Raw genomic sequence first — 16,436 nt, forward strand, 5'->3', positions numbered from 1 at the left:
TAGAGGTAATGGGGGGGGCGGGCAGGCAGGTAGGGGAAGAGGGTATATGGGAACTCTGTACTTTCTGCTCAGTTTTCCTGTAAACCTAAAATTGTTAAAAATAAAATAAAATTTATTAAGAAAGGTAATAAATTAATTAACCTAGGTTAATTATCCTAGGGGAGTAATGATATTGTGGTTATGTAGGAAAACGGCCTTATTCTTAGGAGATTTAAACTGAAGTATTTAGAAATGCAATGTCATGATGTCTGAAAGTTACTTTCAAATAGTTCAGAAAAAATATATATATTTATACATCCTCAGCTCTGCTTTAATGCTGGCCGAATTTGTTCCAAAGCAATCGATATGTTAACAATTCATAGGGAATTTCATGTTTGCTGATATGTGGTTTTGATCTCAAGGTTCAAAATGTGAACACAGAAAACCGCACCCAGCTGTAGCACTACACAAAACGCATCCCCACACAACACTCAAACATCTGTCTGCTACTTCGGTTGACCATGTGTGTTCTGAGCCACACATCTCCTCTAGTGTTACAACTTTCCATCCAATTTCACAAAGCCCTCTTCGTCTGCTTCATTATAATTCACAAGCTCAACCCTTCCAACACCCACCTTCGTATGCAGACTGCAGGTCTTTTTTAAGGTAGAGTGCCGTATTTTGAGTATTGATTGATGCATTTCTTATTTAACGTATGTACAACCGTCCTACCACTTTTATTATGTTCCTTTTTTTTTTTTTTTTTTTGCGGTATGCGGGCCTCTCACTGTTGTGGCCTCTCCCGGACCGGGGCACGAACCCGTGTCCCCTGCATTGGCAGGTGGACTCTCAACCACTGTGCCACCAGGGAAGCCCACCTATCTTTCTTTAATGTGTCACTGACAAAGTTTTTGAGTGTTGTGCCCCTCACCCCATCTTCCCCATAAGCCCTGTGATTTTTACTGCATGATTTGCTTAGCACAGTGGTTTTTAGGAATGCGTATTTCACATTATTGTGGAACTGACTTTAGATAAAGCAAATATGGCAAAATGTCAACAAACGCGGAATGACACATATATCTAAGTCAGGGATGTATAGATTTTCACTGTACTATTCTTTCAACTTTTCTGAGGTTTAAAAATTTTCAACATATGAGAGGGAGACAAGATGGCAGAATAGAAGGACTTGAGCTTACCTCCTCTCACGAAAACACCAAAATCACAACTAACTGCTGAACAACCATCAACAGAGAAGACTGGAAACTACCAAAAATGTATTCTACATCCAAAGACAAAGAAGCCACAACGAGACATTAGGAGGGGTGTTTTCATGATATAGTCAAAACCCATACCCAGCAGGTGGGTGACCCACAAATTGGAAAATAATTGTATTGCAGAGGTTCTCCCACAGGAGTGAGACTTCTGAGCCCCATGTCAGGTTCCCCAGCCTGGGGGTCTGGCATTGGGAGGAGGAGTTCCCAGAGCATTTGGCTTTGAAGGCCAGCAGGGCTTGAGTGCAGGAGCTAAACAGGACTAGGGGAAACAGAGACTCCACTCTTGGAGCATGCACACAAGGTTTCATGTGCACTGGGACCCAGGGCAAAGCAGTGACTCCACAGGAGCCTGGGCAAGACCTACCTGCGGGTCGTGGAGGATCTCCTGGGGATGCAGGGGTCAGCTGTGGCTCACTGTGGGTGCAAGGACACTGGTGGAAGAGGACCCAGGGAATATTCATTGGCATCAGCTCTCCCAGAAGTCGCCATTTTGGTACCAAGACCTGGCCCCACCCAACAGCAGACAGGTTGCCTAAAGTCATCCTGAGTGCACAGCCACCCCTAAACACATGCCTTAACACAGCCCTGCCCACCAGAGAGACAAGACCCAGCTCCATTCACCAGTGGGCAGGCACCAGTGCCTCCCACCAGGAAGCCTGCACAAGCCCCTGAACCAACCTCATCTAACGGGAGTAGACACCAGAAGCAAGAGGAACTACAAACCTGCAGCCTAAGAAACGGAGACTACAAACACAGAAAGTTAGACAAAATGAGATGGCAGAGGAATATGTTTCAGATGAAGGAACAAGATAAAACCCCAGAAGAACAACTAAGTGAAGTGGAGATAGGCAATCTGCCTGAAAAAGAATTCAGAGTAATGATAGTAAAGATGATCCAAGATCTTGGAAGAAGAATGGAGGCACAGACCAAGAAGATACAAAAAATGTTTAACAAAGAGCTAAAAGATTTAAAGAACAAACAAACAGAGATGAACAATACAATAACTGAAATGAGAAATACACTAGACAGAATCAATAGCAGAATAAATGAGGCAGAAGAATGAATAAGTGAGCTGGAAGAAAGAATAGTGGAAACCACTGCCGTGGAACAGAATAAAGAAAAAAGAATGAAAAGAAATGAGGACAATCTAAGAGGCCTCTAGGACGATGTTCGTCACACCAACATTTGCATTATAGGGGTCCCAGAAGAAGACAGAAAGAAAGGGTCTGAGAAAATATTTGAAGAGATAATAGCCGAAAACTTCCCTAACATAGGAAAGGAAACACTGAAGTCCAGGAAGCACAGAGCATCCCATACAGGATAAGCCCAAGGAGGAACATGCCAAGACACATATTAATCAAATGGACAAAAATTAAAGACAAAGAGAAAGGGAACCCCCATACAATTATCAGCTGATTTTTCATTAGAAACTGCAGGCTGGAAGGGAGTGCCCTGATATATTTAAAGTGTGAAAAGGAAAAACCTACAACTAAGTATACTCTATCCAGCAAGGCTCTTGTTCAGATTCGACAGAGAAATCAAAACCTTTACAGACAAGCAGAAGCTTAGAGAATTCAGCACCACCAAATCAGCTTTACAAAAAATGCTCAACGAACTTCTCTAGGCAGAAAAGAAAAGGCCACAACTAGAAATAAGAAAATTACAAATGGGAAAGCCCATGAAATAAGAAAAAAGAAAATTACAAATGGTAAAGGCAAACATACAGTAAAGATAAGAAATTATCCACAAATATGGTATCAAAACCAGCAACTGTGCAAAGAGGTGAGTACAAATGCAGGATATTCGAAATGCATTTGAAATTAAGAGACCAGAGACTTAAAACAATCTTGGATATATATATGTGTGTGTGTACATATATATATTTACATATGTATATTTTCATATATAGAGAGAGACTGCTATATCAAAACCTCATGGTAACCACAAACCAAAAATCTACAATATATACACACACAAAAAAGAAAAATCAATCCAAAAACAACTCTAACGATAGTCATCAAATCACAAGAGAAGAGATCAAAAGAGGAAGGGAAGAAAAAAAGACCTACAAAAACAAATCCTAAACAATTAACAAAATGGCAGGACTTCCCTGGTGGTCCAGTGGTTAAGAATCCACCTTCCAATGCAGGGGATGTGGGTTCGATCCCTGGTAGGAGAACTAAGATCCCTCATGCCACAGGGCAACTAAGCCCATGTGCTCTAGAGCCTGTGCACCACAACTAGAGAGCTCATGTGCTGCGACTACTGAGCCCATGCACTCTGGAGCCCGCGCGCCACAACTACTGACCTGCACACTCTGGAGCCCGCATGCCACAACTAGAGAGCCTGCGCGCTTCTACTGAGCCTGCGCACAACTAGAGAGAAGCCCGCGTGCTTCAATGAAGAACCCACATGCCGCAACAAAAGATCCCACATGCCACAACGAAGATCCCACGTGCCGCAACTAAGACCCAACACAGCCAAATAAACAATTAACAAAACAGCAATAAGAACATACATATCAATAATTACCTTTAAAGTAAATAGATTAGCTGCTCCAACCAAAAGACTCTGATTGGCTGAGTGGATACAAAAACAAGACCTGTATATATGCTGTCTACAAGAGACCCACTTCAGATCTAGGGACACGTACAGACTGAAAGTGAGGGGATGGAAAAATGTATTCCATGCAAATGGAAACCAAAAGAAAGCTGGAATAGCAATACTTTTATCAGACAAAGTAGACTTTAAAATAAAGATTGTTACAAGAGACAAAGAAGGACACTACATAATGATCAAGGGATCAATCCAAGGAGAAGACATAACAAGCATAAATATATATGCACCCAACATAGGAGCTCCTTATATATTAAGGCGAATGCTAACAGCCATACAAGGAGAAACTGACAGTAAAACAATAATAGTGGGGGACTTTAACACTCCACTTACATCAATGGACAGATCACCCAGACAGAAAATCAATAAGGAAACACAGGCCTTAAATGACACATTAGACCAGATGGACTTAATTTATATGTATAGGACATTCCATCCAAAAGCAGCAGAATACACATTCTTCCTAAGTGCACATGAAACATTCTCCAGGACAGATCAGATGCTGGGCCACAAAGCAAACCTCAGTAAATTAAAGAAAACTGAAATCATACCAAGCATCTCTTCCAACCACAATGCTATGAGATTAGAAATCAACTACAAGAAAAAATTGCAAAAACACAAACACATGGAGGCTAAACAATATGCTACAACAAACCAATGGATCAATGAAGAAATCAAAGAGGAAATTAAAAAATACCTAGGGACAAATGAAAATGAAAGCATGAAGATATAAAACCTATGGGAGGCAGCAAAAGCAGTTCTAAGAGGGAAGTTTACAGCAATGCAATCTTACCTCAGGAAACAAGAAAAATCTCAAACAACCTAAACTTGCACCTAAAGCAACTAGAGAAAGAAGAACAAACAAAACCCAAAGTTAGTAGAAGGAAAAAAAATCATAAAGATCAGAGCAGAAATAAATGAAACAGAGACAAAGAAAAAAATAGAAAAGATCAATGAACCTAAGAGCTGGTTCTTTGAAAAGATAAACAAAATTGATAAACCTTTAGCCAGATTCATCAAGAAAAAAAGGGAAGGGGCTCAAATCAATAAAATTAGAAATGAAAAAGAAGTTACACCTGACACCACAGAAATACACTCAAAAGAGACTACTACAAGCAACTATATGCCAATAAAATGGACAATCTAGAAGAAATAAACAAATTCTTAGAAAGGTACAGTCTTCCAAGACCAAACCAGGAAGAAACAGAAAATATAAACAGACCAATCACCAAGTACTGAAATTGAAACTGTGATTTTAAAAATGCCAACAAACAAAAGTCCAAGACCAGATGGCTTCACAGGTGAATTCTTCCATCAGACATTTAGAGAAGAGTTAACACTTCTCTTTCTGAAACTCTTCCAAAAAACTGCAGAGGAAGGAACACTCCTAAACTCATTCTATGGGGCCACCATCACCCTGGTACCAGAAGAAAACAACGATATCACAAAAAAAGAAAATTACAGGCCAACATCACTGATGAACATAAACGCAAAAATCCTCAACAAACTACTAGCAAACTGAATCCAACAATACATTAAAAGGATCATACACCATGATCAAGTGGGATTTTTCCCGGGGGTGCAAAGATTTTTCAGTATCTGCAAATCAATCAGTGGATACACCCTGTTGACAAATTGGAAGAATAAAAACGATATGATCATCTCAATAGATGCAGGAAAAGCTTTTGACAAAATTCAACACCCATTTATGATAAAAACTCTGCAGAAAGTAGGCACAGAGGGAACCTACCTCAACATAACAAAGGCCATATATGATGAACCCACAGCTAACATCATACTCAACCGTGAAAAGCCGAAAGCATTTCCTCTAAGATCAGGAACAAGATAAGGATGTCCACTCTCACCACTTTTATTCAACATAGTTTTGGAAATCCTAGCCATGGCAAACACAGAAGAAGAAGAAATAAAAGGAATCCAAACTGGAAAAGAGGTAAAACTGTCACTGTTTGCAGATGATATGATACTATACATAGAAAATCCTAAAGATGCTACCAGAAAACTACTAGAGCTCATCAATGAATTTGGTAAGGTTGCAGGATACAAAATTAATACACAGAAATCTCTTGCATTTCTATACACTAACAACGAAAAATCAGAAAGAGAAATTAAGGAATCAATCCCACTTACCATTGCATCAAAAAAATAAAATACCTAGGAATAAACCTATCTAAGGAGGCAAAAGACCTGTACTCTGAAAACTATGAGATGCTGATGAAAGAAATCAAAGATGACACGAACAGATGCAAAGATATACCATGTTCCTGGATTGGAAGACTCAATATTGTCAAAATGCCTATACTAACCAAGGCAATCTACAGATTCAATGCAATCCCTATCAAATTACCAATGGCATCTTTCACAGAACTAGAACAAAAGAATTTTCAATTTGTATGGAAATATAAAAGACACCAAACAGCCAAAGCAATCTTGAGAAAGAAAACAGAGCTGAAGGAATCAGGTGCCCTAACTTCAAACTATACTACAAAGCTACACTAATCAAAACAGTATGGTACTGGCACAAAACAGAAATACAGGTCAATGGAACAGGATAGAAAGCCCAGAAATAAACCCACGCACCTATGGTCAATTAATTTAGGACAAAGGAGGCAAGAATATACAGTGGAGAAAAAACAGTCTCTTCAATAAGTGGTGCTGGGAAAACTGGACAGCTACATGTAAAAGAATGAAATTAGAACATTCTCTAACATCATACACAAAAATAAACTCAAAATGGATTAAGTACCTAAATGTAAGACCAGATACTATAAAACTCTTAGAGGAAAACATAGGCAGAATACTCTTTGACATAAACTGCAGCAATATCTTTTTGGATCCACCTCCTAATGAAAATAAAAACAAAAATAAACAAATGGGACCTAATGAAACTTAAAAGCTTTTTCACAGCAAAGGAAACCATAAACCAAATGAAAAGACAATCCACAGAATGGGAAAATATATTTGCAAACAAAGTGACTGACAAGGGATTAATCTCCAAAATGTACAAACAGCTCATGCAGTTCAATATCAAAAAAGCAAACAGCCCAATCAAAAAGTGGGCAGAAGATCTTAGTAGGCATTTCTCCAAAGAAGACATACAGATGGCAATAGGCACATGAAAAGATGCTCAACATCGCTAATCATTAGAGAAATGCAAATCAAATCTGCAATGAGGTATCACCTCACACCGGTCAGAATGGCCAACATCAAAAAGTCTACAAACAATAAATGCTGGACAGGGTGTGGAGAAAAGGCAACCCTCCTACACTGTTGGTGGGAAGGTAAATTGGTACAACCACTATGGAGAACCATCTGGAGGTTCCTTAAAGCACTACCATATGATCCAGCAATCCCACTCCTGGGCATATATCTGGAGGAAACCATAATTCAAAAAGATACATGCACCCCAATGTTCACTGCAGCTCTATTTACAATAGCCAAGACGTGGAAGCAACCTAAATGTCCACTGACAGATGAATGGATATAGAAGATGTGGTACATATCAATACATGCAGTGGAATATTATTCAGTCATAAAAAAGAATGAAATAATGCCATTTGCAGCAACATGGATGGACCTAGAGATTATCATACTAAGTGAATTAAGTCAAAAAGGGAAAGACACATACCATATGATATCACTTATATGTAGAATCTAAAATATGACACAAATGAACTTATCTACAAAACAGAAACAGATTCACAAGCTTTGAAAACAAATTTATGGTACCAGAGGGGGAAGGTGGTGGGGGGGAGGGATAAATCAGGAGTATGGGATTACTACTATATATAAAATAGACAATCAACAAGGACCTACTGTACAGCACAGTGAACTCTACTCAATATTCTGTAATAACCTATATGGGAAAAGAATCTGAAAAATAATGGACATATGTATAACAGAATCACTTTGCTGTACACTTGAAACTAACAACACTGTAAATCAACTATACCCCAATATTAAAAAATTAAATTAAAAAATTTCAACATATGAATTAAGAAACAGAACTGAAATAATAGAGATGCAAAAAACCATAAGCTAAGCATAAAGGACTTTGCAAAAGCAAAAAATAATTGAGACAATGTGTTATATTTAAGAGGATGAAACAGCATGATGGCTAAAGGTCATCCTTTAACAGAAATAGTACACCAGTCTCAAAAATTAGAAACCCGTTTATATATAAACTTGTAAGAGGCTTAAAGGAAAAGTGATTTGGCAGAAATAACAATCCTTGTCGTGAGCCATTTAGGGCCAGAAAAACCTCACACAGAATGCTACCTACCTCAGGCTCAGCCTTCACACTCAAAGCCATTTGGTTTTCCAAATTTCCTCACTACACTTTAGGAACCCAGCCAGGGAGCTGGGGCCTGGCAAGATTGAACAGAAGGGCTCATCCCAGGGGTAGGCAATCAAAGAGAGGAGTCAACACTGACAAGTGCCTTATTTCCTGACTTGCTCTCCTTCCATCTCCATGTCCCCCCTCGCCTTGGGCCCATCACAGGTACCCACAGGCCCTGCCTAGCCTCTAGGAAGGATGGACATGACTGCACGAGGAACAAACGTGGCAATCTGCTTTGTGTACATTCAGCCAGTCATTCAGTAAATATTGGTGGAACATAACTTGGCAGCCCAGTGCCAGATTCTGGGCTCAGGCAAAGGAACTTGGGTTAACAGATTACTGAGTTGGCGGCTCAGGTACCCAGGGAAGCCACAGGGCAATGCCGAGCCTGGCTGTAGATGCAGAGATGGTCTGAACCTCGTGGCCCTGTGTGCCAGGGCCTCCCAGAGCTGATGTTTCACAAGCTCCTACGCTAGGTGTGATTTACTCTGTCCTATCTACATACAGGGCTGCCTCTGCCTTCTATTTCTGTTGAAATGTGAAATGACCACACCCCCAAGCATATTTGGATTTCATCAACCACCATTTCTCCAGGGAGAATAGATATTAGCTGCCACTGCTGCTGCCAGTTAAGAAAGCTGATCTCAGAATATTCAAAATGGAGAAAGCAATGATCTTGAACCGAAATAATCTGTCTAATGGGAAATACGTGGCTTCCCTTCCTCCTTTTCTCCCTCCGAGTTGGGCGGTTCCCAATCAAGAATTTCCTCCTGAGCCCTTGATTTCATAAGCAGTGGCTGCCTCAGCTCAAGGTCCTGTTACGGCTCCTCTGACCTCAACAGTGGAGCTCTGTACCAGTTCTCCCCTCTCCAACATGTGCGTTGATTTTTACTTTTTCCATCAGCTCTGCCCATCGGCATACACACAAGCCCTGAATAAAGGCAAGAATCCAGGTGTACTTGTGGTCCCCACTTCTGCAGGAGGCCCCCAAATCCCAGAGATGGAAGAAACCTCAGAAGCTTATATGGTTCAGACTCTAACGCCAGAAAAGTTGACAACCCACATCACTCAACTCTGGGTCTGAAATAGTTTTGAATTGTCTTACCACCGCCTAGGATGAGGGTATATCCAAAGCAAAGGAAGAAAGAGTCAGCATAAAGAAACCTGAGGCAGGAAGAAGTTAATCCTGGTGATTTCAAGTCAGCCATATGCCAATCCATGGCTGAATTCCAATGCATTAATTTTACATGGAAGAAACTTTCCATTTCACGGGCCCCATATCATTTTGCGCCAGGCAGTGGTGTGGTGTGATGTGGGAAGAAGCATAGGAATTCTGCCCCTCTCTGCTCTGTGACTTAACATGACTTAACTGCCTTGTGCCTCTGTTTTTCTCGTCATTACAGAGAAGACTGTTGAAAGGATTAGCTAGTTCCTGGTCCACGGTGGGCACTCAGTAAGTGGTGTTGTTTTGATTCCCACTCCTACTCTAGTTTCCATCCACTTTCAAGAGGAGAAACAGAAGTCCCTGCAGATGGTCACCAACTGACTTCTCCCTGAAAACCGCAAGCAGGTGAATCACCAACAGCCTGAGAAAGAGTTTGCCAATGTGGGAATTAATGAAATTCACCACAGCTGTATTCCACTGACATCTGATAGAAACTACGGAGAAAGGACGCGGCAGAGTTAATCATTCGAACCGGCCTTCTCTTGGCCTCTTGGCCTAGGCTATCAGAACTGGCCTTCTCCTGGCCTCTTTGAGCTGGCCATTCATAGGACTGCTCTTTGAGACTCAAAATGGCGCTCCAAATTTTCCATTCTCATTCTGCTTTGTCACTTTCCCACCAGTGGCTGGAGCCATTTATTATTTGCATGAGTCAGATGACCTGGGCAGCCCTCCAAGTTATGCCTCAGATGCTACACCTGGCCCTGTCTCCCTGTGCCTCCACATCGCCATTGTTTAAAAGAAAATGCTTGTATTCTGCTGACTATACGCAGAATGTATGGGGGTTAAAATTAGTGTATGTGAGTGATTTTGAATACTACGTTCATTTAACATGAACACAGGAGCATTTTGATGCACTAAATTAAATAGGGGCTTAGATGTAATTTAGGCACTGGCTAGAGGTTGAGGGAGGCACAGGTAATTCATCCCTAATCAGGAAGAACAAAGGAAAAAGAGACATCTTACAAACCTCAGCAGGTTTTCCTCCTCTCAGCCATCCCAACACAAACACGCAGAGCATAGGAATTTCCCCCAGACACTCACAAGATAACTCTGGGGAAAATGCAGCTGTTGAAAGTGAATCTCTTATAAAGAAACAGTCCAGTGAGGCTGATTCACAGGTGTCATACACTGTAGATCCAGAGCTCTACCTACCCCAGGCCCACACACAAGCCCTCAGTCACATGGCGAGACAGCTATGTCACCTTCATAGAGGGGATGGGGGAGCAGGCTGATTTCCAAGCGTGACAGTAACTTTTCCCTTAATTAAGCAGACAAAAGAACGAAAATTTTACTAGACACCCAAAGAAGAGAATCAAAATTAAAACCCAAAGCTCTAAATAATGGGTTGGACACAATGAAAAACCAGTATTCTGGCTGCCAACCTCTCCCACTTGGCTCCCATCGTCGGCATCTGGGCCTGGTTTCAATAGCAGCTTTGTAGCCCACATGGCCGGCACCAGCACCATCCCAGGGACTCCCTGCTCCAGATAAGACTGAGTGTGTCAGGGAGTGAGTGAGAGAGAGAGACGGGGAAGGAGAGTGTGTGTGAGAGAGCGAGCCTCTGCGTCACTTGACCCTGAAGCCCCTACGGACCTCACAACATCGGCAGATCCAACAACCATAATTTTCAAACCGTGACTCCGATGAAAATAACATTCTTTATGGCCCCAGCCTCTTCTCTGATTCTTTCTACAGATGCCCAACCCAAAATTAGCATCCAAAAATATAGGAGAATTACTCTTATTCCCATTCACCGGTCTGAGCATCACTGAGCACATCCCTGCCCAGGAGCGTGTGAATGTGCGCGTAACCAGGATCCACCCCTCCTTCACACCTCTCTCAACACCCAGACCACACACACCCGGACAGATGACCCACGGCTGTGGATTCTCTCCTCCTCCATCCCCTCTTGTACTCTCGCAGGCACACGTGCCAACAGTTCCCTATACCAGGTGGGAAGATGAATGAAATACCCATGGCCTGGGCAGCAGGTGACTGGGGAGGTTTGGGGAGAAGGGAGGAACTCCTGGGGAAGGACACTGAGGCCACAGCTGGGAGAGACATAGGGAGCAGACAGGCAGGCGCAGAAACGCTAGACAGTTTCTCCCATGGAAGAACTTCTGTGATATGTTCTGATTTGGGTAAAGAAGCCAGTATTCACTTTACTACTTTGGGTATCATGGGCTAAGGAAGGCAAAAGCCTCGGTGGACCAAGATTAAATAGTAACACAGGGCTTCCCTGGTGGCGCAGTGGTTGAGAGTCCGCCTGCCGATGCAGGGGACGCAGGTTCGTGCCCCGGTCCAGGAAGATCCCACATGCCGCGGAGCAGCTGGGCCCGTGAGCCATGGCCGCTGAGCCTGCGCTCCGCAACGGGAGAGGCCGCAGCACTGAGACGCCCACGTGCCAAAAATAATAATAATAATAATAATAATAATAACACATAGCAGACCTGCCTCTGTAGCAGAATGAGGAAGACACTGAACTATTAAAACTGGGAGACGTAAGTCTGGCCCCAGCGACGTCTCCTGCTCACTGGGCATCCAAGGGCCTCCATCTCCCCTCTTCAGACCGCGATTTCCTCAACCTTCACCCAAGGGACACTCCATGGGCTCTCTGAGGCCCTTGTCCTAGTGTCGACCTTTGCAGCCCTGGGAACCCCAGTAGCATTCATTCATTCCATCTTCTACTCTTAGAATTATACTGCACTATATAATTTTTACTTGCTATAGGTACGATCACAATTTTTTACAGGAAGTAAAGTGCCAATTAGGACTGAGAAGATGACAAGAGAGTTATGGGCAGGAAACAGCAGCTTTCCAAAAAAAAACCAAAACAAAACCATCAACCAAAGTTAAAAACACACTCTCTCCCCTCCCCCACTCCTTCTCAGCCTCTCCCCTCTCTGCACCCAGTAGGATAAAAAGTTAGGGGCCAGAGGTTCAGGCAGTGTTGTATTCTAGAAAGACAACCAGACTCGGAGTCAAGTATTTATTGGCTAGTTAATATTTCCAAGTTACTTAATCATCCTTGGTTATAAACAATCATCAAATTACAATGGTGATGAGAATTAGATGAAAAACCATTATAGGGGACTTCCCTGGTGGCGCAGTGGATGAGAGTCCGCCTGCCAATGCAGGGGACACGGGTTTGAGCCCCAGTCCAGGAAGATCCCACATGCCACGGAGCAACTGGGCCTGTGCGCCACAACTGCTGAGCCTGCGCTCTAGAGCCTGCGAGCTACAACTGCTGAGCCCGCATGCCACAATACTGAGGCCCTCGTGCCTAGGGCCCGTGCTCTGCAACAAAGAGAGGCCAACACAATGAGAAGCCCGCGCACCGCATCGAAGAGTAGCCCCCGCTCGCCTCAACTAGAGAAAGCCTGTGTGCAGCAACGAAAACCCAACACAGCCAAAAATAAATAAAAATAAACATAAATTTAAAAAAAAGAAAAACCATTATAGTAAAATGCCTGCACAAAGCAAGTGTCCAAGTGTCAGTTAAATCCCTTCTTTCCACACTAACCCTAATCTGAAAAGCATTACAAATACATACTTGTGCATGTGTGTGTGCACATCACACGTACCCACAAATACTCCATTTACACATACCCACAAAATCATGCTCACCAGCTGTGACTGACAAGGCAGGGGGAGGGTTCCAATTCTGTGGTGCTTTTCAATGTAATTAACTCCATCTGTGGTTAGTGTAGGATTTTTTTTTTTTCCTTCTCCTCTTCCCCTCTCTAGGCTCTACCGCCAGAGCGACCACTGCTAAATCAGAACCTGTTAGCGCTTTCTCTCCATTTCTTCTAGTTACTCTTAAACACCTTCCAGAATGAATCTCATGCTCACATCTATTTACTGTATGTAGGTCATGGGGTAGGGCATAAGGAATATTATTAATTACAAAGTAGTATCTGTTTTTGTCTAGCAATAAAGTTTACTCTGGTCAAAAAAAGAACAGTTTTTCTGTCTGGGAGTCCCAACCATACATGAGTCAACCAGCCTATGTGATGAGTATTAAAAAAAAAGAAAAAGAAAAATAGAAAATGCCAGTATGCACTACATGTAAAAGGGGTTAATACCATTTCATGAAACTTCTGTTTCAGTTACGTATGTACGTATGTGAGCACACTGACTGGTATGTAAAATGAATTTCATATGGTGGGTCACAGTCAAAACTGTTTCAAACCCACTGGGATGGGGCCAAGGAACAGACAGGAGTCAGAAAGGCCTAGTCTCCCCACAGCTGTTCCTACTTCTTCCTGGGTCTTGCTGGTTTATAATCCTCCCTGGATTGTATCTTCTGCCATCCCAAGACCCTCACCCTTTTTCCTCCCACTCCAGCGCACAGTATCAAGTTTTTCAGAATGGCTTCCACACCTCACCCTTGCCAGACCAGGAAGGAAACTCCAGAAAGAAACTGTTCTGTTTTTTTTTCCCCTAATAAACACTCCCCATTCCAGCAACCTCCGTGGAGTTAGGATAGAAAGACACACCTGGGCGTTCTTAAACCCTAGAACCAAGACTACAGCTCTCATCCCTCCAATCCTGAGAGCAGGGTCCTTCCCCGACTACCTAAGGCTCTCGGAGGGAGGTATTTACTCATTCACTTTTGAACCCCATGAATTCTCTCACCAGTAAAATGCACACTTCCTTACTGGATGGTCAGGGTAAAGCCTACCTGAGGAGGCTTCTCTTTTCATCGGTCTCCAGCTTAATGCCTCAGTGCCACCCCTTAATGCTCCAGGCATCAATTCCTCAAAATAATACCGTCAGAGAGAGTAAACTTGGCCGCTCACAAAGTTACCGTGCACGGAGGGATGGGGAGCAAGGGCGGGAAGCAGAGACCATGAAAGCTGAGGACGATCAGTTTCGGACGGAATTCACCTGGGGGGCGTTCCTCCTCTTCTCGGGAGAAACCTTTTAACCGAGCCCGAAACGAAAACAAAAGCCAGCGTGCCTATGGCCACAAACGAGATCCTCTGTCACCGGAGAAGCGCAAACACGACTGTGGGGACGGGCGCGCGGGCTGGGGATCCGCTGAGAGGCAGCGGGACGCAACCGAGAGGGGGTCAGGGGCGCAGGGAACAAAGCCCCACGCCCCGACCTCCCGGGGGCGCCGGGCTCGCCCAGGGTAGCCCGGTCGGCGCGGAGGGGGTTGCACGTGTGCGGGTGCGCGCGCAGCGAGCCCCTCCCCCGCCGCCCCCTAAGCCCAGTGGGCGGCGACCCTCTCCCCGCCCGCGGTCTCGGAGCGGCTCTCACCTGAGCGGGGGTCGAAGGTGACCACGAACACGGCCACCACCTGGTCCTCCTCCACGTCGCCCAGCTCCAGACGCCCGGGCTGCAGCAGCACCTGGGAGGGACCCAGCTCCTCGGGCTCCCGCCTCCTCGGCGGCTCCGCGGCCGCCCGGCCGCCCCCGCCGCCGCCCCAGCCCCGGACTCCAGCCTGCGGGGCCGGGGCCAGCGGCGGGGAGACGGCGGGGCCCTCGGCCCAACGCAGCAGCGGCGCCGCGTCTCCCCGCTCCACCATGGCGAGGTGAGGCGAGGCACGGCGCGGCGGCGAGGAGGAGCCGCGGGCGGCGAGGGGCGGGCGCAGGGGCGGGCTGCGGGAACTCTTCTCGCCGGAGGGCGGGCGGGCGGCCGGCCGGGCCTCCGCGCTCACGCCGCGCCGCCGCCGCCCCAGGCCCGCACCTGCCCCGGCCGCCCCGCCCCTCCCCGTGCCGCCCCGCCCCGCCCCGCGCCGCGCCGTGCCCGCCTCCCTCCCACCCAGCTCGGCGGAGTTCCGACCCTGCCCGAGAGGGCGTTCTTCCCTACGGGCTTCGCTGAACTGCGTGCCTGGTTTGAGACTTCACGGATGCATCTGCGCGCCCGGGGATAGGAAAAGTGCGGTGACATGGACGCGCAGCCACTTGGATCTGTCTACCTGTTCCTTCTCACCTAGGATTCCGTGGGATGACTGTACCACCGTGAACTGTTATACGCCAGCATGATTTTGAAAGTCCCCTGGCCATATGGACCGTGACAGATAGGTGTTACATAACCTTGGATGTGTGTTCAGAGCTCCCGCCGTGCTGGGAGTGAAGCAGAAGCGGGGAGCCCCGGCTGCCCGCGTTGTTTGCGCTTGGGACGTGGCCTGATCCGCTGAAGCTATGGGCTTTGGTGTCCGGCCTGGAGTAGTTGTGTGTGTATCACCCAGTCGGTGTGCCCTTGAATGAGCTGGATAGTGCCTGGCCCTGGCCTTCCTGGACCCTGCGTGGGGCTCCCCATCCGTTTCAGTGACTTAGTCTCTACAGAGAGTGGTGGACGACGGTCACTTACTTGCCCTTGGGGGGTGGGGGAGATGTTGATAAATATAGCCAAGATGAAAGCAGTCTGCCTTCTTCAGGGTAAAATGCTGCATAGATTCATTTATTGTTGTGTCATAGATTTTTGTCTGGAAGCAGCAGCCTTGGGCAGTCATTGATGATCTCCTTGGGAAGGGGGGTTAAATCATCTTATCATTGCGTGTCTGGTACACAGATATCACTCTTCATCAACACCCCCCGGGTAACGCCTAGTGTCCTTCTAAGGGCAGGCAAACCCCAAGCCTTCCTGAACGTTGGAGGAATTGGGTGTCTGAACAAGTCTCTCTCCTCACTTCATTCTTTCTCATTATTTTAGTGGCTATTTCTATTTCTTTTTCCCACCTCCTCTGATTACTTAACCACCAGATTTACCCCAAGGGGTGAGGCATTCAAAATGTTACTTCTAAATATAAAATGGGGAACTCTTAAAAAATCCTTAATCCATTTCCAAAGCCATCAGCTTTAGTTTGACTTTCCTTTTTTTCCAAGGGACTTCCTTTTCCTGATCTTTTGTGTGAGCCTCCCCTCAGCCCCGAATTCCCTAGTTTAATACCCTCAAGCTGTATATATATATATGAAGAAATAAACTCATAATCTCCATCTCAATCAATTTTCTGTATAAACAGAAGACCCAAATG

At 45.0% G+C, this 16,436-nt stretch overlaps 1 protein-coding gene across 1 annotated transcript in view; it reads right to left on the bottom strand.

Moving 5' to 3' along the window:
• The window catches only part of DENND11 (DENN domain containing 11), a gene marked incomplete at its 5' end in the record, with an annotated part of 45,555 nt that extends 30,571 nt beyond the window's left edge, over positions 1-14,984 (bottom strand). Inside the window, one exon of the mRNA XM_082633070.1 lies at positions 14,717-14,984. Coding sequence (XP_082489196.1) covers positions 14,717-14,984 — 268 coding nt within the window. The remainder of the gene's footprint in view (positions 1-14,716) is intronic.
• Positions 14,985-16,436: the final 1,452 nt, after the last annotated feature.

Source organism: Mesoplodon mirus (assembly GCF_964341445.2).
Source record: "Mesoplodon mirus genome assembly, chromosome: 9".
Classification (NCBI taxonomy): domain Eukaryota; kingdom Metazoa; phylum Chordata; class Mammalia; order Artiodactyla; family Ziphiidae; genus Mesoplodon; species Mesoplodon mirus.